A 25,609-nucleotide genomic window follows, 5' to 3' on the forward strand; every position below is an offset into this window, starting at 1 on the left:
ATCAAGAAGTGATCTGTATGTTCAGTAACTGCTTTCATTACCCTTTCATGAGTATGTCAGCCACTTTTCAGACCAGCTCACTAACTCGCTAATGCTGTAACATTCAGCTCTATTTACATCTTACAAGCTCTTTCTATGGGACACAACTGAGTAGGTGTATTCCCCCCACCCCTCACCTGAGGACAGAAACAGATCCAGTTTTTGAAATGTCATGTTTTCTAATTTCTAGAATACCAGATGATGAGAAAAGTCCAGAAAACTAACAGTTCTTTATATTTCAATACATCTTTAGAAGGTATCATTTTGGGGCATGAAAGAGATGAAAAGGCATAATTTTCTGTTAGGGATACTTCAAATGGGCCTCAGAAAAGAATTAGTGATATTCATGAAAATGGCTGTAAAGATTTTGAATACATTTCAGTAATTTATGGAAGCCATTGCCCCAAATGAAGCTGCAGGAAAATAATGGTATGCACACTAGGGGCCCAAATACGAAGTATCAGTTTTCTGAAAAGAATGGCATGAATGGTTTGTGGATTTTACTCTAATACCATATTTAAGGGTGTAAATATATTTTATGAACTGTTTATTTCAGTGTAATAGAAGGCTGAGATTCCTCAGGCATGCATGAAACAATTAATAGTTGTTACGAATATATACATTTCTGTCGTATAAATCAGTGGCCAACAGTGGTCTACTGAACAACAATTTATTTTGTTTCCAGGATAACAGTCACAGTAAATTCTATATGAGAAAATGTGTGCGCTGTCTTTGGACTGATTATTCCATGTTGTTTGCACACATGGCACATCTTCTCAGCTGGTGGTATTTTCTTAAAGAAATGCAGCACATTGACACATGACACTGTCGTGTGACACACTGCATTCAACAGAACTCTTGTACTGAGCAAAGAGCCCTTCTGCCAGCTGCTCATTATAACCTGATACTCTGTCATGGTTCCACAGAAGTTGAGCCTCTAGGTCAAAAATGTTGGTTTCTCCTCCCATGTAGGCTATCACAGTGAACAGAGTAGGTACAGATGAAATCAGAGAGAATGCTCTCTATATTTGTCTGGAGGGAGTTCTAGTACTGATTCATCCTCAGTGAATGCTTGCTGCTTTGAATTGTTTTCTTTTATTGTCCAGTAACAATGAAACAGTTTCTGGCTTGAAGACTATACTGACAGTGACAAATACAGGGGGTATCTTTGGCATCTGGTGTGAACTGGACAACATTTACTTGTGGGTCATTAGGCAGTACGTTGATTACACTGGCAGTCTGAATCTCCATAGCCTAGCTAGATTAGAGGAGCATCTGACACTTCCGCCTGATTGGCCCCAAAGGTTTGCAGTTAATTTCAAGGTGATTGTACCATACTTCACAATCAGCAAGTAATGCTTCTGTTGCAGCTTCTTTACACAATGTAGCTGGCCTCTTAACTGATAAGTGAGTGCAAACATGAGGGTAGTGAAGTGTGGGACTGGACCAAGTGTAAGCCAAATGGCAAGAATCTGTAAATGGAAACAAAGCACACTGTCCAGCTGTCTTGAAGTGTCTGTTACTTTTAGGATTATCTCCATTAATTAATTTGACTTGTATTTTGCAGCTATTGCAATTTAACCTCCATCATTTTATCTAATAATAATATTGAGCATTCATCATCAAACCACAGTTTATGTTGCCTTGGTTCGTAATTACGTAGACTCTTATCTGCAAGTTTTGCTGTTCTATGTAATACTTTCCCAAGCCCCTTTTCTTGTCTGTATTATTGTTCAAGTTTTCGAGAGCTGCAGGAAAACATGTTTGAAATTTTGATGTCAATTAATATCATTTCATATGCATTTGAAACACATTCAGAATGGTATGGTAAGTTGGGGTTTTGCATTCCTCTCCTTATGCCTGACATGAAATGACACGACTTTCTTGTAAAGTACTTCAGACACAAACTTCTGACAGCAGTAAAATGTCCCTGTACAAAAGAAAGCTACTAGAATCATAGGAAGTGCCCACAGAAGAGTCATGTAGTTCCCTGTAGTACCCCTAGTCAGTGAGTATTTATCTCAGATGACTTTTATAATTGACAATTTAGAAGTGTTTCAGACAAACTGAGATGTTACGCAGTCAACATGAGACAAAATCTTGATCTTCACACAAGCTGCCAACCTTACAGTCTTATCAGAAACAAGTCTGGAACTATATAAAAGCTTGTCCTCAAAATTAAGTGCCTCTCCTTTCATTTTAAAGTAAGGTCACTGTGTGAGATTTGCACTTCTGATGATAGTACTGAAATTGCAGTCTTCTGAAATGTGACACTAGTTTCATATAGAGGTACCAACGTTTTGGAGGAAAACAATGCTACCATTTCTTCCGCCCTGAAGATGGTAACAGTTCATTGCTTGAAGTGTTGGTACATTTCTACCACACCACAAGGCATCTCATCAACAGTACTCTTTAATTCAAAATGATGTAGAAGGAATTCCTTTTGACTCACACCTTGTCCTCTTATTAATGAATTTATATGACTAAGAAATGTGCAGTAGCTGTAATCATATATCTTGTTGCAAGTTTTGATTACAATTTTGTCTTTGTTTATGTGTGTTTATTATTATAAGATAATGAACTAAGCATATGGAATTTATAAATACACTGTGTGACTTGGTATGAGAATTTATCAAATTCATGTATCAGTAATTTTGGTTATGTTGTGTTGTCAGGTGGCTGAACTCTATGGAAGCCAGGAGCAGATCAAGAATCAGCAGGGCTCCAGTAAATTTGCTGAAGAGGACTTCTATTAGGAGGGCTACATATCGTCTGATTTTGCCATTCAGTTTTCACAAGTTTCTGTATCAGTAATCATGTCAGTCATCAGCTACAAATTATGATGTTGCATAAATTTTGTTTTGTGGGATAATATATTGAATTTATTGAATGCTTATTGCTTATAACTACAAATAATCATAGTACTCTCACTAATTTACATACTGTACGAGTAACTACAGCACATCTAAGTTTTAGTCTGCTGTGTCTTCACTATCTGTTACTTGGTAGTGGCTTCTAACAGTAGAGATTCCTTTGCTTCCAAGCTCATAGCTAACCACCAACTGTGAGTGCTGACTAGTGACTCATGACAGACTGCCCTGAGCAGAGCCATGATCATGACCGTACCTTTTTTCATTCCAAGACCACTTACGAGGGGGTACCCAAAAGAAACCGAACTTATTTTTTTTAAACTTATTTATTCAAATTTTAAGCACAAACCTCCAATCCCCTTCAAAGTACTCTCCACTTACACTAATACACTTGTCTAGTCTTTTATTCCATTTTTCAAAACATTGTCTAAATTCATCTTTTGAGATGCTTGACAGCGCCTCCGTCGTTTTTTTCCTTCACCTCAGCAACATCAGCAAAACGCTGAAAAAAAGTTTTGATCATTTCGGGACTCTTCTTTCAAAGCACAGCATGCTTCCACGCGACCTTGTTTTTGTTCAGCAGTCAGCAGTCGTGGCACGAATTTCGCAGCCACCCTTTTCATTCCCAAATCTTCTGTCAAAATTCGCTGAACTGAGCTCCAAGTCACTCCCGACAGCTCCACAATTTCTTCAATGGTCCGTCGTCGATCTTCCTTGATGATTTCACGAAATTTTTCAACATTTTCATGTGTTCGGGCCGTGGAATGATGACCAGAATGAGGTTTGTCATCAATTGACATTTCACCATTTTTGAAACAGGAAAACCACTCAAACACTTGAGTTTTCCCCATAGCATCGTTTTTAACATTTCAGGAATTTCTGTTCCACTTTTCCCGAGCAAAAAGCAGAATTTCACTGCTGCACGCTGTTCACAAAAATCAGCCATTGCAAAAACGACGATGACACAAAACAGTTGTCACTATAAACTCTGCCGAAACTAGTCCTTACCTTCTGAAACAACGGTAGTCGGCTTATTGACTCAGGAATGTTAGCTCTATGCGCTCATAGCTGCAAAACGCGGTACTACAAAAGCTCTGCCCACAAAAAAATTAGTTCGGTTTCTTTTGCGTACCCCATCGTATATGTTCTGAAATGGGTGATCCTCTTCAATGGAGGAATAGTTGGTCTTTCTGAATAGGCACCACATTTGTTGCACCATAATTCAGCACAAGTGTACCTGTACTCGCACAGCATCCAGGGAAGGGCATCAGTACTTTATGGACACCATACACACTTTGTCGCATTATACAATGAGTAATATCTGTGCAACATATACAGATGACTTCTGTCAATGCAGCAGGCTATGCCTTAACTTATTTATCCACTCTAAAACAGCAGTTAGTGACTTGAATTGTTGTAGGCCTGACTGCCACCAAGTTTAAGTGTCTTATGCTTCCCATGCATGTCCATTTGCACTTACATATTGTCACATTGTAGTGACTATAGACAGGGTATACATCGGTCATTGGATTTATTGACCACTTGTATACCCCACTCGGAACTACACTTTACAGATGACTGACACTCACAGACTAGTGTCCTCAGTGTATTACAGTCTCCACTAGCCGTTCCCTGGCAACAGCTTCTACCAGTGGTAATTCTACAGCTTCCTGCACTCAGGTCCTCTTGCCACAGCTGTCCATGCAGGATTCTTGTCATCTGACAGCTAATTGAGTCCCAGGCTGGCAGCCATTTCACACCAACTACCTAGTCTTCTTACAAGCTGACTCTCAACTGAACTGAACTGCATCTGAACTCTGTCACTCACTAACCAGGTAGTTCACGTCACTTCATCTATTGTTGCTGGAACCCGTTTATCGAGTCATTTCCTAAGAATGAGTGTTTATCTGCCTCTTGCATAGCAACGACTGTACTCGTCCGTTTCAAGGTCTCTGCCCAGCAACAGGTCTATATGCCACAATACGGATTACAGTCCTGGTCTGTTCTGGTAAATTTCTGCTGGCCCTCACCAGCATGGTCTTACTTTGTGCACCAAGACTCTGCTCTGACTGTCCTGGTCCTTTTGGTCCTCATATGACTTCAGTGGGGACTGCATGTAAAACATGACTTCCACCAGTTCTTCTATTGTGTGCATATTCGTCACCATGGGAATGTAATTAGTGAATCATTGCATAGCAGTAGCCAACTCTTATGGTTCAACTATAATCACTTGAAGCCTCCGTGTTCGGTGATAAGTTTGAAAATAATGAAGCAGCCGATGTATTCGATGGTGGTCGCGATGTGTAGCGATGTATATATGTGTATATTTTTACACAAAGTATTTTAACATTGTATCCAATCTATTGTACAGCAGTTCAATGGTGTATGTTTGTTGATATGTGTTTGCCTGATGATGGCCGTTAGTGGCTGAAACATGTAGCGAAGCCCTGATTTTATCTATTTGTTGTGTTTTGACGGTCTATAAAAGAGTTGTACCTTGGTAGGGAGTAAGGGTCAGAGGAAATGATCTGGCTTGTTTTAGGTTTTGTAGAAGTTTCATACTTTCCATCCTGAATGTGAATTTCTCATTTGGCATCAGTGTTTTAACAGTGGGCAAAATAGAGTAGAAAAAAGCTAAATCTTCATCTTCTTGTGGTGTTGCCTTTTTCGTGCTGTGACTTTCCATAACCGTAATGAAACAACGTTCAACATCTGTTAACTTTCTTTTACGTGAAGATGGGAGCTGTTGAGGAGGAACCATTGTTTCATTGGTAGTAGGAGTATGGCAGTCTTCTTCAGTTTCGCTACTATCTCCACATTCGTTTTCGGGTGAGTCCGGTTGAGTGTCCATGGTACTACATGTAGGTCTTGGTTCCAAAGATTTCTTTAGAAAGGATAATTGCTCACCGTAGGTGTATGTTTTCACTTTCTTGGCTTTGGAACCTGATTTTATGGATTTTTTTTTAGGTTTGTAACGTAGTTTTTATGCCACATCTTGCACTAAAACAGCAGAAAAATAAAAGAAAATACAATTTAAATTGCTTCTATCATATGTTTATTTTTAAATTAGACAGTCTGGTTTTTGATATGCACTAACTTCTTTCTTTCTGTAGTAGTTTTTTCCCTTTCCAGGTACCTTGCAAGTGGATGCAGTTTCAAATACCTACATTACAGCTATCGAGTAGGTAGATCAACAGCCAGTCAAGTCGTACGAATAGTTTGTCAAATTATCTGGCACGTACTGAAAGAAGAATGCTTTCATACTCCAAATGAGGCCACATGGGCTAGAATTGCGCAAGATTTTCAAAATACAGCATCTTTCCCCAACTGTCTTGGGGCAGCTGACGGCAAGCATATCCGTATAGTTAAACCTGAACGAAGTGGGTCGTTGTACATGAATTACAAACATTTTTCCATTGGGTTAATGGCAATAGCCGATGCAAGTTACAGGTTCACTTATGTTGACATGGGTTCTTTCGGCAAAGGCTCAGACTCCACTATATTCAAGAATTCTTCGCATTGGAAACAAATGGAGCTCGGCCTTCTAAGAATTTCTCCACCTAAACAGCTGCCTGGAAGTAATGACGCAGTACCATTTGCTTTTGTGGGGGATGAAGCATTTGCATTGTCTATGCATCTGTTACGACCATATTCTGGTACACATTTGCCAGTACAGAAACGTGTCTTCAGCTACAGATTATCGCGAGCTAGACACTATGTGTTCCTTTGGCATTCCGTCAAATAAATGGAGAATATTTCACAGGCCACTGGATGTAAACGTTGATTTTGCAGTTGACATTGTCAAATGCTGTTATATTTTACATAACTTTGTACGTGATCAAGATGGGTTCAATTTGGATGATTCCTTGACTTTGTGGTTTAGAAGAGAGGCCTACCGTTAGTAGTTTTGTTGTAAATAAAACACCACACGTTTTCGAGATATGTTGACTAAATATTTTGTTAGTGATAGTGGTAAATTGCCATGGCAGCTTGAGAGGATTAAGAAAGAGCCTAACTTCATATTCCCATGTAAAAGCATGTAAACAATAACATTAGAACAATACAAAGTACCCGTTGTAGCATGGTATTGTACTCACCAATTAATTTTTGTTGGTCTTGAGACTGGTTGTCATAGTCTTCAAATAAAATCTTCAATGCTTCAACCCAAGCCTGGTGTTTTTTTTTTTTTTTTTTTTTTTTATCTTTGTAATCAGCGCCTGCAGTGTCCCATAACAGCAGATGATACTGTACCGCACTTATCAACGTTTCAATATCCATGGTATTTGGAGATATCCAGAGATGATTAAAGGCGAGAGCACACTGTCGAAGCTGGCAACCACAATTTCTGAGAATTTTTATCACCTTGAGTTGAACACGCATAACAAAATGGAGCAGTGCAAATTGAGGAATCACTGATGCACATTATGGACCAGCTGACACTACGAACCCACGCGGCAATGGAAATGTGAGAAGACTGGTATGCTCCATTGCCTGGAAGTTCAGTTTCTCAGTCTTCCTGTGAGTAGCATATACTGTATCTCAAGTTTGTCAGACATCGTGTTAACTCATCTGTGTTCCGTTGCAGTGGTGGAGATATCGACCAACACACATTATGAGAAAAATAGAAGGATGTGGAAAAAGGCAGTAATTGTTCATGTGATGTTATGCCCATTGTAATAAAAATGGAAGAATTTAGTACCTGAGGGTTTGCCTGCCACAGTATGCAGTATGGACGCAGTGTCCAGTCTGATGCTCACACATTGAAGATGACAAAGAAACATTATGTGCCTAAGTATTTGTCAGCCTACACCATAAATGAGAAACCTGCATTGAATAGTTAGAGATTATTGAAATTATATGCAGCAACATACATCCCTCTTAAAGAACAGAGTGCTTTTACCTGCTAGCAGCAGTTACTGTACCCATAAACTCCATGGCCTGCAGTCCACAAGCAAACTATACTGACCGAGGCACCGCTGCTTGTTGGCAAAGTTAGTGCCAACTTTTGTGGATAGAGGGTGTCACGTGGTCAGCGTAAATGCTCCCCACGTCTGTTAATCTCGGTTTTCTAGACCAGAGCCACTATTTCCTTGAAACAGCTCCTCAGGTATCCTCACAAGGCTGAGTGGACCCCCGTTCTAGACCCACTACTTCTCAGAAAATCTGGTAGTGTCGGGAATCTGTAGCCAGGAACTCTGACCGCTAGACCACAGAGGCGGCCTACTGTACCCATATCATTTTTTAAATATTTTGTAGACAGGGTGTGAAACTGTTTTGATTGGATGATTAGCTGTATGAATAATGAATGAATTTCCATTTTAATGGCAGTCTCATCATCCACCATCAGGGATTAATTGTGTGAGTGATGCAGCAATGTAGCCAGTGTATACATGCAGTTGCCCTTGGAATCTGTGTCCTTCTTGCAAAGGGTCTAGTGGAGAGACCAGTGGCTGGAGTCAGGCATTGACTTATATCCAGGGCAACAGTTGTTATTTTCTAACGTGGGAAGACTCAGATGTTAGCAAACGTTACTAGTGGCTGCGTGTTTGAGGTGCTTCTTCATTGATGTATGCTGGTAGCCAGGGTCCATGATTAGCCTAGACTAAATCCNATGCTCCCCACGTCTGTTAATCTCGGTTTTCTAGACCAGAGCCACTATTTCCTTGAAACAGCTCCTCAGGTATCCTCACAAGGCTGAGTGGACCCCCGTTCTAGACCCACTACTTCTCAGAAAATCTGGTAGTGTCGGGAATCTGTAGCCAGGAACTCTGACCGCTAGACCACAGAGGCGGCCTACTGTACCCATATCATTTTTTAAATATTTTGTAGACAGGGTGTGAAACTGTTTTGATTGGATGATTAGCTGTATGAATAATGAATGAATTTCCATTTTAATGGCAGTCTCATCATCCACCATCAGGGATTAATTGTGTGAGTGATGCAGCAATGTAGCCAGTGTATACATGCAGTTGCCCTTGGAATCTGTGTCCTTCTTGCAAAGGGTCTAGTGGAGAGACCAGTGGCTGGAGTCAGGCATTGACTTATATCCAGGGCAACAGTTGTTATTTTCTAACGTGGGAAGACTCAGATGTTAGCAAACGTTACTAGTGGCTGCGTGTTTGAGGTGCTTCTTCATTGATGTATGCTGGTAGCCAGGGTCCATGATTAGCCTAGACTAAATCCTGTATTCCTGTTTAAGTTGCTGGGATGTAACAGGGCTGGACTGGTGGGCATGTAGTTGTAGCTAGTGTGGCATGTGTAGTTCTTGCCAGTACTGGGGTATACTGTAGTTGCAATGAGTACTGTAGTTCAGTAGTTGTAGTTATTGCTGTGGTATACTGTAGTTAATTGTATGCAGTACTGCATTATGTTTGAAAATGGTACTGGCCCTTGAGACCAGGTTACATCCTGATATCATCAGAGAAATGGGATTTAATGTAAGTCTGTCTGAGAACCTAGCTACCAGTGTACATCAGCAAAGCATAACCATTGACACAAGTGCTGGGACTGCTTCCTTCATTCCACATTATCCATGTTAAATGAAGCTGATCATGACCAAATACATGATGAGAACACCTGATCACCTGATGTTCTCCAGGTTCATCAGAATGGAAGCAGACATTTCTGTGAAGCACTGGAAATTGATTACACACTTACATGGAGGTTTGTCCAAGGATGTTTTATTTGTAGGATTTGAGATTGGTTGCAGGTGGGTTTGAAGTTGAACACATGAATCAGTGGTTTTGTTGTCTTCTGCTCCATGCAGTCTTTCTGAACCAGTGTGGCAAGACATTGAATTATTTGTTTTTATGCGTTTAATGAAATGTGCTAACAGCAATTCAGACTAGTGTCTCATGGATGTATGGTGCTCTCTGTTAAAATGTTTCTGTCTTGATATGCCTATGCATATCTTGGTGCCCAAGTTGTAATGACACTGACATGAAAGGTAAGTGAGATATATGTACCGTATTTACGCATGTGTAGGCCGCAGCACAATTTTCAGACAGAAATTATAGAAAAAATAATTTTCTTGGAATATTATTTCAGGAGTAGAACACCCTGTATTACTAATTATGAATATATATTTTTTTTAAATGAAGTGTGATTTCGCATATAAGCTGCACCCCAGTTTTCCTCTTGAATTTTTGGCAAAAAATGTGCGGCCTATACATGCGTAAATACGGTAATTCTTATTTGGAGGTCAGTGTATACTGTAAGGACGCATGTACTATTATGTACCATTTGGCTTTAAGATCTACCACTGGTAGTAGTAGTTGACTATCTCTGGTTACTTTGATTGAATGTTTTGCCTTCAAGTCAACTCTCTCGTTAACTTCAACTCCACAGGGATCCAGTAAAATTGGATTTTTCCCCCGCGATTCCAGTCGTTTTATTTTGTCTTTAAGCATTTGAGTGATGTGCAATATGTTGTTCATTGTAGATGTGTTACAGATTCCGTTTGGCACGCTTTCCCAGTCCGACAAAATCACGAAATTTTGTTCCGAGTTTATTTTTTCGTTGATTTCTAATGTTTCACCAATTGCTAGTGCTTCCGTTGTGAAAGTGGGCGCCATCTTGGCTAACCAGAATTTCCAGCTAATACCATCACTTATAAGCGTAGTCGCCATCGGTCGGCATAGCGACTGGCTACGGGCTGGACGACCGAGGAGTCGGGGTTCGAGTCCCGGTAGGATGAATTTTTTCCATGTAATCCAGACCGGCTAGGGGGTCCACCCAACCTCCTATCCAGTGGGTACCGGGGGCTCTTTCCCCATGGGTTAGAGCGGCCGCGACTGACCACTCACCTCCAGCTAGTGCCGAGGTCAAGAAAATATTGATCTACTCCTATACAGACACTCCCCCATACGCCTTCATGGCGTAGTGCTTAATTAGTTAAGCACAGTGGCCGCGCCATAGCTGAAGCGGTTATTCGCTGGCTTCCCACCGCGGCGGCCCGGGGTCTGTTCAAGTGGGATTTGTGGTGGAAAAAGTGGCGCTGGGGCAGGTTTTCTCCGAGTACTCCGGTTTCCCCTGCCAATCACCCTCACCTATCTAGGGCTGGTACAATTGGCCAGAAGTGGCCGCAGTACAAGGGACTTAGTCGCACCCCACTAGCAATAATAAAAATAGTTAAGCACAGGGAAAACTTTACCTTTTTACCATCACTTATATCTATGGATGCGAATCCTACAAATGGTTTGTGCTCTATTTCTCAGCCGTGCGTAGCCAAAAATTCACTGGTTTTCATTTTTTAAATCGCACGTAGTGATCGTAGTGATCATGCTAGTGCTGCTTCCCAGTGGACGCAGACTGTACTAATCAGCGGACAAAGGATCACGACCAACGACTGCAACGGAGAGCAAAGGACATATTAATCACATTAATCGATATTAATGGTTTTAGTGTTGCGCATGTTGCTGAGTCGAGTGTAGGTAAGCATTGTGTTTGTGTAATTAATGTGTGTATTCTTCAGGGAATGATTACGAGCACTAGAAAAATTTCACTCGATTCTTCAGATTTTTAAAAATTGTTAGAAGTAAACGACGTTACGTTTTGTGACCGTGATGTTCTGTTGCAAGTTCTGCTTTGCATTCTTGTAAACTTTTCAACACCTTTTCTGAACGTCATGTTTCCTTTAGATTCCAAGTTTTTACAGTTAATAACCTTTCTCCCCTGTTACATATACCAATCCGACTTATAAAGGAAGTCATGAGAGCAGGTGATCAATGTTGAACTGGTTGAAGTTGCAGGAGAATGTACAAATGCTTAGTGAATACTATTTTACGGCTCCGAAAAATAACTATGTAAATTATGTTTACTGTTTCTAGGATGTATTGCCGTGCAGTCTGGTAACGCGTTACCGACGTTTTTGGGGCAGGGGGGTTACTTCAAAACTGGTGAATCAGCTGCCTTTGAAACTTACATAACAAACTGTAACACTCTGCAACGCCTCATAAGACATTAAGCTTCGTAGTTCTTCTGAGAGAACCAAAAAATCCACATTAATATTGTCTTTGTACACAATCAGTAGTATCTTTCTAACAGGCTTTGGCATCTTTTTCAAGTTAGGTAATGGTACACTTGTTAGAAATAAGATACTGTATCGCAAGGATTCTTGTAAGTGAATTAATTTGCAACCCACAAAACATCATGCGTGATTAAAAATATATTCAAAATTATGAAAGATTCTGCATTCTTTTGCAACAGGAATGCCAAGAATTTTACAGAGAGCTGAAGAAATATTTCCCGCTGTGAGAGAAAGCATGGTGAGTGTTTTGTGCTTATGTGCACTGAAAAGAGTTTTTATTGTCATCATCTCTCAGTTCTTGTGGCCTAAGAAACTGAACATTTTATGGCAAGCTTGAGTTAGTTTTTCATAATCTCCCTGGCGAGTTTCTTTTAACACAAGGTTGTTCATATTACAGCAGTTTGGTATTTTATGAGGAGAATGATCAATTCAGGGAGAGTGTAATGGGTAGGTCATGTAGCACACATGTGAGAATGAGAAATGTGTAGAGTGATTTGGACAGATGACTTGAAAAGAAGAGACCACTTGGGAGACATTTATGTAGACGGATTTTAAAGAAATAATTTGGGAGAGTTCGGATTCATTTCGTTCCGTCCAGGATACAGAACCATTATGGGTACCCGAGGGCACAGAAATGAACCCTTAGATACCATAAATAGCTGATAATTTCTGTGCTGCTGCAATGACCGTTAGTTTCTCATGAAGGTCCTTGTGCTGTTTACTTAATATTTACTAATGATTTTAAATGCTGTGGTGAATAAATCTGTACAGAACAGCTGTTATGGATTAGATGTAATGAAAGACAGCCATAGCAAGGACAGCATATGCTGTTTCTTGTATGGTGTTCTACAGCTGTAATTGATAAAGGTATGATGGTTTTACAGAGCTATACAAATTCAGAGAATGTTTTAGTGGGTCAACATAGTGAGATATACCCAGCATACCATGATGGAAATCAGGCCATGAGCATAAGAGATGAAGTTTCAGACACAGAAGAGAAACCAGATCATGTGCCAGTAGCAGTTGAGGAAATAAAGGCTGAACCTGAGGTGAGTTGTGTATCTGTGTATGCCCACTGTTAGGCAGATATCACAAATATGCGGAAATGCCACTTGCTTTCTGATCTCCATCTGTCTTTCTGTTTGTCTGTGCACCTGACTGAATTTTGAAGACCTTTTTCTGAAGTGTGTGTATATAGTTGTAGTTACTTGAATGTTCCTTGTGATGTGTCGCTTCCACAATTTAACTCTTTGACTGGTGTGGGCGCATTTTTGCACCCGGACGATGCCAGCCGTTCCCTGGCATTGGCGTTTTAGTGCTTTGATACATACAGGATGTCCCAGGAGGAATGTGCCAAACTTCGGGAGGGTGTTCCTTATGTTAAAGTATGCCGATATAACCCAAAACACCTATGTCCAAAGGTGAACGGTTATGGAGATAATGACCCGAGAAAAGTGTGGTCTTCGAGTCCACGCACTGTACCTGTCAGCTGAGACGTCTTATCTATGTTTGTCCTTGAGTGTGGTGATTCACACAAGCCGTAAGCTCACGTGCTACGTACAGAGTACGTTGCGGCCGTGTCGTGAATGGTTGGTAAATTAGTTGTACGGAGTTGCTGAAATGCCTCTTGTGTTTTCACACGTGGAATATTGTGATATGCATTTTGTGTGTGGATTTTGCGGTGGCAATGCATGTGCTGCTGTTGAATACCAAAGGCGTTTTCCCAATCAAAGGATTCCATCTCGAAGTGTATTTACGCAAATTCACCAGACATTGCGTGATACTGGTTCTCTTCCAAGTGTTTCTGTGCAGTCTGAAAGGGAGGATGTATGAATGATAAACACACGAGAGAATATTCTTGAGATGGTTCAGAGAAGTCCGTGTCTGTCCACTCGTAGAATGGCCTCTCGCATCGGCGTATCACGTATGCAGGTGTGGCGAACTTTACATGATGAAGTGTTATATCCTTACCATGATCAAAGGGTACAACATCTGGAACCAGGCGACCATGCACAGCGTATGAATTTGTGCCACTGGATAAAAGCTCATCCCAAACTGTTAAGCATCAATTTTTAGAAACGAAAATTAACTGTGATTATTTTGTCATGAAATGCAAAATGTAGTCTTTTGTATATATATGTTATGACATTCCAAAGGATTTACCCATTGTTTTTGCTTCAACCTTGAATCATGGTGATATTGTAAATATAGTCACACTGTATACAATAATATATTGTTCAGACTGTACACAAGTTTGAACTGCGTCACTTCACAGTTTATGATACACTCTGACATGCGTGGCACTTCTTGAAGCAGTCCACCTCTCACAGAGGAACACCACCCTTTTTACAATAGAAGAGTGTCCTCCTGCTTTTCTTATTTAGCGAAACACACGACATCTTTGTTTCCCTTTGGTTTACCAGTGTTGTGAATGTTTCACCTTCAGTCAACTCAGTTGGGCCCCCTAATAACTTTGGCCTTCCCCCGAGAAACGCCACTGACCATGATATTCGGCTTGTGCGATTGAAGAATTTGCCGGGATGACAGCTTGTGCTGCTCCTCATCTTCGGCCACACCTTCCCTGAACACCCACAATCTCCGGTACCTTCCGGTTCCGTCTACCTTTCCTCAATCGGAAGGGGGAAAAAAGTGCTTCGTCATACGGCTCCCGTGCTATGCTCGCATATTCCCTAAGTTAGAGTAAGGGATCCAAGCTAGCAGCGAGGTAAGTCTAGTTACAAATGATGGCAGTCAATATAATAACAAATAACAGAATTTAATAAACACAACTAACACATAACCAAAGACAAGAACTCATCATCGTTACAGTGCACGAGCCCAAGAAATTAAACAGAACAACTCAACTAATTGCGCATTTACATGCTCGCACACAGCGGCATCTAACTCGGGCAGAATGGCCCATATTTACTGGTGCAACAATTTGCCTTGGTTGCATGAAAACATTACTACTTTCTAGCTGGGCCACAGGCTGAGTCTAAACCAAATACACAATATAAATTATAAACACAGGTTTAACTAAACTGGTACAAGTTGCCGCCATACTACAAACCCAACGACGGGCGACTGCGGGCGATCTTGCCGGCCGCAAACCAGCCCACTACTTGCCGAAACCAATTTTGGACTCCCAGCCGAACAGGAATTTGACAGTCACTTCGGCTGGCTCGGCGCCCCGAGCAAGGCCCTATGGATGCATAACCAGAACTGTCCTCCGAACTCGAATTAACTTCCAAGCAAGGCTCCCAGGGGTGGATAGGCGGGGAGAGGGCAACACCACGTGACCCAGTCCCGCATGGGGAGGGGGTGGGCGATAAGTTTAAGAACCTCGATCAAGGGGCTGGAAGCCCATGACGTCATACCGGAGCCACTGCATGGCTCAAGAATCAAAACCAGTAACGTGATAAACAATTTCTTTGTTCAGAGCTAAGAAATGAACCACTAACAATGACCTCACATAGGTTTGTTTTGGTTTCAAACCCAAGGTCAAACTGTCAGCACTCCCAAAGAGAGCACGTGTCCTGCGTCATATATATGTGTCATTCGGCCAACTCAGGTTGCTGCTTGCGCCATATATATGTGACATTTGCCCGTTAATGTTATCTTTCACTTAGGCCTGGGCATACGATAGCGTAGTTTGTTGAGATACTATGTTACAATCACTAAGGATGCAGGTTCGATTCCCATTGGAGGTAATTGAATTTTTCAATTTATGTAATGTGGCTGCGTCATGACCCTGGGGTCAACTCAGCCTGTAACAGAAATAAGTACCAGGAAATCTGTAAAGGCTGACAGTCTCACTTCCATCATTGAGTCAGTTGTTAAAAAAAATGTGGTATCCTTGATGCCTCACAACCCTATGGGCCTCCATGGCATGTTGCAGGGATAGCTTTACCTTTACACCTTGTCTTTCTAGAGGTCTCTTTCTTTCTGACTTTCCCAGCAAAATCCTAAATGAATTATTCTTTCCCATGTGTGCTGTGTGGCCTTTCCATTTCATCATCATCGAGTTGATCATTCTAGTCATGCTTGGTAAAGGGTACAAATTATGAAGCTCCTCATTATACAGTTCTTAAGGCTGCGCCATAGCTCAGGCGGTTAGTTGCTGGCTTCCCATCGGGGTGGCCTGGGTTCGATCCCAGGTCTGGTCAAGTGGGATTTGTGGTGGACAAAGTGGCACTGGGGCGGATTTTCTTCTAGTACTTCAGTTTTCCCTGCAGATCTTCCTTCCACCAATTTCACCATCATAATCACCCAGGGCAGGCTACAGTAGGCCAATCAGTGGCCACCCAGTTGGACTCCACCTCCCACTAAGCGAATTAAACAGAAATTATACAGTTCTTAGGTACCATAAGAAACAGATATTTTCCATGCTGCTGCAGTGGCACTAGTTAGGCAGGAAGGTCACTGTGCTATGAACTTACTGCATTCTAATACTTTTGAAAGCTGTAGAGAAGAAATCTCTATGGAACAGCTCTTATGGGCTAGAAGTCCTGGAGAAGCACTGTAGGTAGAAGAGCATATGCTGTTTTGTGTATGGTCTTGTACAGCCATGATTGATATGATATGATTTTGCAGAACTACGCAAATTTAGAGAACGTACTAGTGGGTCCACATGGTGAGATATACGCAGCTTGCGAACGTGCAAACGAGGCAATGAATGTTAAAATTGAGGAAGTCTCAGATGCAGCAGAAGAGGATCCTCTGCGAATAACAGTTCAGGAAATGAAGGCTGAACCTGAGGTGAGCTGTATGTTTTTGTTTGTCCACTATTCAGAAGATAACACAGATACTCATAAATTCCAGTTGTCTTTCTGATCTCCATCTCTGTCTACGCACATGGAACAATTTCACTGTGCTGCCAACTGGACTTTGGGAGCTTTTTCTTAAGTGCTTGTGACAGTGGAAGTTTGTTGAATCTTGCTTGTGATATACCGCACCCATTTACTTTTTAAATAGATCAAATATAATTGAGATTAAATAATTTTTAAATTCAGAATGTTTGAGATAAATTCTGTGGCAAGAAAAATCTTTACAGATTTAGGGAACTGTTCACAGTTAGTTGCTCGTACACTTATTAGAACCAAGACATTATATGTCACTTGGGTTCTCACATGTTAATTTCAGTCAGCCCCACAAAATATCATACATGATAAAAAAGTTCCAAGGTTACAAAAGTTTCTGCATTCTCTTGCAACAAGACTGCCAAGAATTGTGCTACAGAGAGCTGAAGAAACATTTCCTGCTGTGAAAGAAAGCATGGTGAGTACCTTATTCTTGTACGCATAGACTAGAATTTTATTGTCATATGTCAGTTCTCTTAGCCAAAGAAAGTAAATATATTGTGACAAGTTTGAGTTTGTTTTCATAATCCATGTGAGGAGTTTCTTACACACATGTAGACATTATAACCGTTTGGCATATTATGTAGGAGAGTGATCAACTCAGGTAGAGTGCTGTGGGTAGGTCATGTAGCACACATTCAAGAGTGGGAAATGCATACAAAGTTTTTGACAGCAATGCTAAGGAAGCAGACTACTTGGGAGACCTGTGTGTAGATAGAAGGATACTGTTGTCACGTGTTGTGTGTATATCGCGACAAATAACTTCACGCCGTATTTGATATAGCAAATTTTATTTCACATTTGCTCTTACAATCACACAATTTACAAGCTCAACATTACTGCTATTGACAGTATCTCAAATACTGTACTGCAATTAACTGGTGACTGACTTGTAACTATAGAACTCAAGAACTTGAGAACTGTAACTCGTGAACTCTTCGCTGCTCCTTATTTAGCCTTGTTCCGGACAACACAGGAAACAGCCACGTCATAGGCACCACTGTTGTCTGCCGCCGTGGTGCTAGCAACGCTGTGTACCGCTGTTATTACCGTCGTCTCTCACAACCACTGTTTACCCGCTTTGCCTAGCAACCGCTGTTTACTCGTGTTGCATAGTGACCAGTGTGCTGGGACTCGGCTCACTTTGGCTCCTCTCGGCACATCACGACTGGCGGGGAGGGAGGGGTGTCATCCATAGCGCAACACGTCACACTATTAAGACAGATTTTAAAGAAATAATTTCAGAGGGTTTGGACTGGGTATGTTTGCCTCAGGATACAGAGCCAAGTTGGGGCATGTGTGAAGACAGTAAGGAGCCCTTAGATGCCATAATGAACTCCATGGAGCTGAACCTTTCTTGATATGCTGTCAGTTGCTTTGCAACTGAAAAATTTTGCAGCATCTTCAGAAACTTGAAAGTTCATTTCCACGTTGACAAAAGCTCTCCCCACAGGTCCCTGTGCTGAGCCAGATAAATCCAGTCTACCCCACTCCATCCTGTGTTGTAAGATCCATTTCAATATCCTTTGACCTATGTCTGGGTGTTGTTAGTGGTCTGATTCTTCCTGGATTTCCCACGAAGATCCTACATGCATTCCTCTTTTCCCCCGTTCCTGCTGTATGCTTTTCCATTTCATCCCTTTTGACTTGGTCATTGTAATTGTGGTTGCAAAGGATCATGTTATGAGGCTCCTCATTGTGCAATTTTTAGGAGTCATAGATATTTTCTGCTCTACTGCAGTGATCATTAGTTTCTCAACAAGGTTACTGTGCTTTGAACTCACTACCTTCTAATGATTTTCAAAGCTGTAGAGAAAATATCTGTACAAAGCAGCTGTTATGGGTTTGATGTAATGGAAACCAGACACCGTTTCATGTATGATGTACAGTCATCATTGATAAAGATATGATTGTTTTACAGAGCTACACAAATACAGATAAAGTTTTAGTGGGTCCATATGGTGAGACATACCCAGCATGTTGTAATGGAAGTCAGGACATGAATATTAAAACTGAAGAAGACTCAGACGCAGAAAAGAAAGCAGATCCTCTCCCAATAACATTTCCAGAAGTGAAGGCTGAACCAGAGGTGAGCTCTATGTTTCTATACGTCCATCTTTAGGCAGATATCACAGTAAGCAGAAATGCCAGTTGTCTTTCTGATCTCCCATCTCTGTCTGCATACATGACAACTTCATCATGCTGTTCGCTGGATTTTGAAGGGATTTTCTGAAATGTCTGAGACAACTTTAGTTTGTTGAATGTTCCTTCTGATTTGCCACTCCTGTTTTCTTTCAGTGAGATCTAGCATAGATTAAATTAAATACTGTGTAAACTGAAAAATGTTTGAGACAAATTCCATTGCGTGAAAAATCTACCACATATCCCTTGTCCATCGAATCCAGTAAGCTGTCCTTTTGTACTACGTTACAGGATTCACAGGGTCTGCTGGTATTATTTAAATGTTAGTGCTATAAATAGTGTACACAAAGCAGTTTCCTCTTGAGCATGTAACCCTCTGATGATGGCCCTATAGAGCCAAAACATGACAGGCACATTTTTACATTGTAAGTGAAGTTTAACTACTACATGTTATACTTGGTGTTTTCCTGTTACTTAATTATTTGATTATTTTCTGCTCGTGAATATGTTATGAAACGGAGACTGGATGACAGTGTTTCGGGTTCTGCTGCTTCTGTTCCACTCTAAAATGGACAATTTATGTTTCGTGTATGGCTCAACAGTGAAGTCCAGATTATCATAAATCTTGTGTAAACACTGCAGTCTGTATTAAACTTGTGCCTTCTGCACCATGTATGTTGAAATTTTGCATGTGAGGAAACGTGAGAACATCCATTCTTCCTGTAGAAGCATATCCTGTTCTGTACTCAGATGGTGAAGTTTGCAACGCAGGACTATCCTTACAGTGCAGTATTTCTCCCTACATGCCATGATGGCTTATCACTGAGCTGGCAGACATAAAGAAGCATAGGATGATAAAGGTGGGAGTGTGATTTCAGAATAAATACCCGAACAGTTAAAAGGTTTAACCTTTTAAAGCCTAAAGGTGACATATGGAGTCACAAAAATAAAGTCAAGGGGACAAATGACTCCATATGTCATCGCACAGTCCACGCGTGCGGCCGGCTTTTTAAAATCTAATTTTAAGTTATAAATTCTTTTTCTACTTGCATGATTTTTGGACACCAGCTTTATAAGTTGTCCCTCTTCCCACCTGCGTCATCTAACGGAATGTTGGCTTCGTGTGGAAATCTTGGAAACATCCGGAAATGCAGAGTCCGACGTCATACTTCACGCACTTTATCCGGACGGTTCTTCGTTTCCCACGCGAAGAGCACACTCGACACCTCAATTTCGAAGTAGAGGAAGTCGGCAGGTGCTGTTGTTTGGCCTCCTCTATTCGAAATGACTCCGATGAAACAGCAGGGGGTCGACCCCTGGGCCATTGAGGGCGAGGGGGGCCCCTTCCCGCATGCTCCAGCATGTTCCGCACAAGGGCGAGACGAAATTCTCTGTGTGACAATTTTGCGCCACAGGATGACAACACGATATAACTGTTCAGAATCGTCAGATCCAGGAGATGGATAAATAATTTATTTGTCCATTTCCAGGTTTGACGACAGATGCTATAACTGTTTGCTATTCTGTCCGCTTTGTTGACATAACCCATGTGCTTGTTGTAGTTAGCAACAATTGCTGGCTTCATGGCATTTCCGTGCTCATCACAGAAACTGCCTTCTGCTGGAGGAGAGTGCATATTTGTCAGTATGTAAACGTCACGTTTGTCCTTCCAAACTAGTGCTGTCAAGTTGTGTCTCACCCTAACACGAATGTCCCCTTTCTTCAGTCGAAATTGTCTTCGTCGAAAATCGTCGGGCAAGCCCTTCCGATTAGGTCTGACTGTCCCACAGCACGTTATGTTCTTTGTCATCAGTTCGTCAAACAAGTCGGGTGAAGAAAAGAAATTGTCCATGTACAGTTTGTGACCTACGCCCTCAATACGTCTGCATAGGTCCCTAACTGTAGCATGTGTCGCTGTCACGTGTCCTGTCTTTTCCTAGGTAAACTTTCATGTCATAAGTATACCCAGCGGCGTCACAAATTTTGAAGATTTTGATTCCGAAACGTTTGTGTTTCTTAGGAATGTACTGCCTAAAAACCACCCTCCCTTTGTATTTTACAGTTATTTCGTCAATGGCCAAATGTTCGGAAGGGTTATAATATTTTTCAAATGCGTCATTGAGAGTGTCGAAGATGGTCCGAATTTTCCATAGTCGGTCATAACTGTCGGCATTCCTGTCAATTTCTGTACTGTTGTCTGCAAAATGAAGAAAACGAAGAATGTGTAGAAAACGGTCGCGTTTCATTGTCTAAGAGTAGAAAGGCGTGGCAAATTGTTCTAGAGTCGACCAGTAGTCCTTTAGTCTGCCTCTATTGTCATGTCCCATTTGAATGATTATTTCTAGAAACAGAAACATCTCGGATTCGGTCACGTCAGGCCGCGGAGAAGGTCCGTCTTGACGTCTGTCTATGTGCTGATGGTAGTACCTATTCGTCTCTTCCACCAGCAGACGGATAATCCCTACGAAATAGAGCATTAAAACGCAGAAAGGGGTGGAATCATTATTCATGTGTGGAGCTTCATTGGTATTTAACCCCACAGCTCCACCTGAATAATTATTCACACTCCTCTTGCCACGCTGGTGTGGTGGTCCCCAGATTGCCGACGAAGATGATGGGNGTCGAAATCAATTTCTGATTCACTTTCCTCAACGCCACTCTCAGAATTGTCGGTACAACAATATGATTTGGAGTCGTTTATGAGTTGAAATATGTCAGCGTCTTCCAAACGAGACGTCGCCATGGTGTGGGCTGACAACTTCACTGAATGCTAGCTTTGAAAGTTATGATACTGTTTGGCTGTGGCATAAGGACGGTAGCCTTGAAAGTTCCTATAAAAACTAACTCAGCACTGTCAGAACAGAGAACTTGTTGTGTAGCTATAAGCGATAAAAAACAGTCAGGGTTCTTATGAACGAATAGATACTCGCCCATATCTCTGCATACCGAAAGAACGTACGTGAATATACACTGACACATGCAGGCCTAACCCCGGCTAGCGCATCTGCTGTGTTGCCACTTCAGCAGCATTCATACTTGCAAGAACTGTATGAATTCTTGTAGACAGATGACAAATTGGGGAATATTTTTGTTGAAATCAGTCTAAAGATATTTACACATTTTATAAAGTCTGTAAATTACAATATCTGATTCTATATTCTTTCTAGAAAAAAGCAGTGTTTATTTGGTTCGTTTATCACAAAAATTGTAGAAATCACAGCAATTTTAGTAAATGATTACAGTTTTTATTGCTTTATAATTGTGGGTATTTACATTAAATCCGTCCCGCAGCCATTACTGGAATTTAAAGGGCTGTCTCTTAAAGGTTAAGAGAAACCTTCAGCAAAATTAATAAGGCTGTGGATTATTTTGGCGCCATGATCCTTTTTGTGAAAATTCTGCCAAGGTTGAATTGAATTGGATGCTGTGTTATCAGGCTATAAAGAAATTTTACAAGCAAAACTGCGAGCTGGAACCAAAGGGCAGGTCCTTCCAGGTTTCAGTGTGCACTCTCACACGCACACAGACACAATGTAAAGTTATTCTTATGTATACTTTGGAAGGTAATAACAGGTATGAAGTGTTATATTTATATGTTAAATTTATACAGGGTGTTCAGTCAAGGAGGAATCTTCTCAACACTTGACTGACCCCAATATTTCTCACAGATTGCTGCTGTAACTGTAACGGTGTGCATTTATCCATACTAATGACTCATTCTGCTGTCAGCAGGTACAGTAGCAATCTGTGAGGAATGTTGGGTTGGGTCAGCGGTGTTGGAAAGTTTCTTCCTTAACTGAACGCACTGTATATGTAAAATATTGTTATTTCAGTACAGTGTAGCCATTAATTTGGAATGGGTGCAGGAGTTGGTGTTCGGTTTGCTGAATTGCAGTTCCTTTTTTAAAATATCTCATGGCAGGCATGCTACCTTCTCAGTTTACAGACACCTGTTAAACTCGAACTCTTTTGTTTATATTATGTGTTGTGGGTGGAAATCCATTCTTTAAGGGGATTTGCTTCAAGTGGNAAGCAAAACTGCGAGCTGGAACCAAAGGGCAGGTCCTTCCAGGTTTCAGTGTGCACTCTCACACGCACACAGACACAATGTAAAGTTATTCTTATGTATACTTTGGAAGGTAATAACAGGTATGAAGTGTTATATTTATATGTTAAATTTATACAGGGTGTTCAGTCAAGGAGGAATCTTCTCAACACTTGACTGACCCCAATATTTCTCACAGATTGCTGCTGTAACTGTAACGGTGTGCATTTATCCATACTAATGACTCATTCTGCTGTCAGCAGGTACAGTAGCAATCTGTGAGGAATGTTGGGTTGGGTCAGCGGTGTTGGAAAGTTTCTTCCTTAACTGAACGCACTGTATATGTAAAATATTGTTATTTCAGTACAGTGTAGCCATTAATTTGGAATGGGTGCAGGAGTTGGTGTTCGGTTTGCTGAATTGCAGTTCCTTTTTTAAAATATCTCATGGCAGGCATGCTACCTTCTCAGTTTACAGACACCTGTTAAACTCGAACTCTTTTGTTTATATTATGTGTTGTGGGTGGAAATCCATTCTTTAAGGGGATTTGCTTCAAGTGGCACCTTTCCAGTGACAATTAACCACTGATAACCAGGACCCACTGTACCAACGTTGAATGCAGCAACCAGTGAAGCAGCGTTTTTTGGGAGTTTGTCAGCAGAACAATGTCTGATGGTAATGTTTCGGGTTTACTTTCTTGGTGTCCAGTCTTGTCATATCAAGACGTGTGGAGCAACAGACAGGATAACAAAATGCAGTTGGTGCAGCCATGTATTCCATCGTGGCAGTCATTCAGTTTCATCAGGAAGAAGGGAATCATGCATATATGCCTTTGAATGAGGCACAGTTGACTGACACGTATGCATTTGTTGTGAAGTGTACTCACACCTTCTACACAGTGTGATGTGCCCATTACTATTTTACACATCTGGAAGGAGTGCCCATGTTCTGACAAAAGCCAAACATTTTCATTCTGAATGAATATTGCATGGCATCCATGGAAATGACTCGCACACATTTGTTCATGGTAACGGGGTGGCTGTGTCTAGTGAACTGAGTCCCCTAAGATTGTCACCTATACATCTTTAACTTTTATTCACTCACAAACTGACATGCATGCTAAAGGACACACAGGCTCGCACCACACAAGGGGTTGTGTACTCTGTATTCCCCTCTCCTCGCCTTGCCACGTTTTTCTGTCACCACTTTCATGCAAACCCATTTTAACATCTGACTCCACTGGGGTGTGAAAGTCATTTCTTTTCCTGCTGGGAATTGTCATGTTACTCTCTCATTTTTCAGAGTACTTTGAATGAACTTCAACCTGTACATGGTGAGGAGCAGCCATATTCCTGTGATGAGCATAGTGAATCATTCAGTCAACAGTTTAATCTGAGGATACATCAGCACATACACCGTGGGGAGCAGACATTTGGCTGCAGCGTGTGTAAGAAATCGTTTAGTCGTCGGGATTATCTGAATAGACATCAGCGCATACATAGTGGGGAACGGCCATTTATCTGTAATGTGTGTAATAAGTCATTCCATGATCAGAGTAATATGAAGAAACATCAGCGCATACATAGTGGGGAACGACCATTTATCTGTGACTTTTGTAATAAGTCATTCAGTCTTAAGCAATACTTGATGAACCATCAGAGCCTACATAGTTGTGACCGGCTATATAGCTGTGATATTTGTAATATATCATTTAAACATCAGGGTTATCTATGGAGGCATAATCGCGCACATACTGGGGAACGGCCATTTACGAGCCTTCTTTTTTCCGGTGTATACCAATGAAGCGTGGGAGGCTTCCTTCGGTGGAGATGTGGAGGGTACGTTCATGCGCAGTTGTGAATTTTTTCCTGCCCGCAGAAAGCGTCAGTCGCTGGCAGTTGGCCTATAAGTGTGGATGTGTAGTGAGCGCTCGTCGGATTCCAGTAAGGTGTAAAATGACGGAACAACATGAGCAGCGATATTGCATCAAATTTTGCCAAAAGCTTGGCGATACCCAAGTGGAAACCATTCGCAAGATTCAACAGGCTTTCGGGGATGATGCCATGAGCAACTCACGGATAAAGGAGTGGTACAACCGCTTCAAAGATGGCCGCACATGAGTGGACAGTGAACCGTGTTCAGGGAGACCCTCAACAAGCCGAAATGAGAATGTCATTGAGCAAGTGCAGACTTTGGTCATGGAGGACCGTCGTATCACAGTCCGAGAACTTGCGAACGAGATAGGGGTAAGCATTGGATCGGTACATTCAATTTTGACCGAGGATTTGGGCATGAGGAGAGTGTCCGCAAAATTTGTACCAAAACTGTGTATCTGATTCAGACTTTCGTCTCCAAACACAACATCCCTGTGCTTCGTCAGGCTCCCTACTCCCCCGACATGGCTCCGTGTGACTTTTGGATATTTCCCAAGCTGAAAATTCTGCTGAAAGGAATCCGATTTGAGTCAAGAGAAGACATCATGCGGAATGCAACCGCCTGGCTGATCACCATTCCAAAAGACACGTCCAGAAGTGTTTTCAACAATGGCGGAAGCGCTGGGAGAAGTGTGTGCATTACCAAGGAGACTACTTTGAAGGGGATTAGGGTTTTGTACCTCCAAATCAAT

At 41.5% G+C, this 25,609-nt stretch overlaps 2 protein-coding genes across 7 annotated transcripts in view; both read left to right on the forward strand.

Annotated features, from left to right (window-relative positions):
- LOC111868601 (DNA ligase 1) overlaps window positions 1-7,077 on the forward strand; it is a 30,233-nt gene extending 23,156 nt beyond the window's left edge. For 3 of the 4 annotated variants that reach the window (XM_023859395.2, XM_023859394.1, XM_023859396.1), the window contains one exon: window positions 2,715-2,929. In XM_023859395.2, the coding sequence (XP_023715163.1) occupies window positions 2,715-2,795 (81 nt within the window). In that variant the 3' untranslated portion in view covers window positions 2,796-2,929. Of the gene's footprint in view, window positions 1-2,714; window positions 2,930-6,041 lie in introns of those variants that run through there. The other variant, XR_002843533.2, reaches the window with a different exon arrangement.
- Window positions 7,078-11,121: 4,044 nt separating this feature from the next.
- Window positions 11,122-24,959, forward strand: LOC111868608 (zinc finger protein 467-like). 3 transcript variants are annotated; one of them, XM_023859422.2, is made up of 6 exons: window positions 11,153-11,341; window positions 12,117-12,175; window positions 12,822-12,986; window positions 16,531-16,695; window positions 18,718-18,885; window positions 24,286-24,959. In XM_023859422.2, exons 2-6 carry the CDS (start codon window positions 12,119-12,121, stop codon window positions 24,784-24,786), a joined length of 1,056 nt encoding a protein of 351 aa, XP_023715190.1. In that variant the 5' UTR covers window positions 11,153-11,341; window positions 12,117-12,118; the 3' UTR covers window positions 24,787-24,959. The 3 variants fall into 3 exon arrangements, with proteins under 3 accessions (XP_033609008.1, XP_023715190.1, XP_033609007.1); XM_033753117.1 differs by lacking the exon at window positions 24,286-24,959 and adding an exon at window positions 19,689-19,915 and having other exon boundaries at window positions 11,122-12,986; XM_033753116.1 differs by having other exon boundaries at window positions 11,154-12,986.
- Window positions 24,960-25,609: the final 650 nt, after the last annotated feature.

This window comes from Cryptotermes secundus, unplaced genomic scaffold (assembly GCF_002891405.2).
Source record: "Cryptotermes secundus unplaced genomic scaffold, Csec_1.0 scaffold610, whole genome shotgun sequence".
Classification (NCBI taxonomy): Eukaryota; Metazoa; Arthropoda; class Insecta; order Blattodea; family Kalotermitidae; genus Cryptotermes; species Cryptotermes secundus.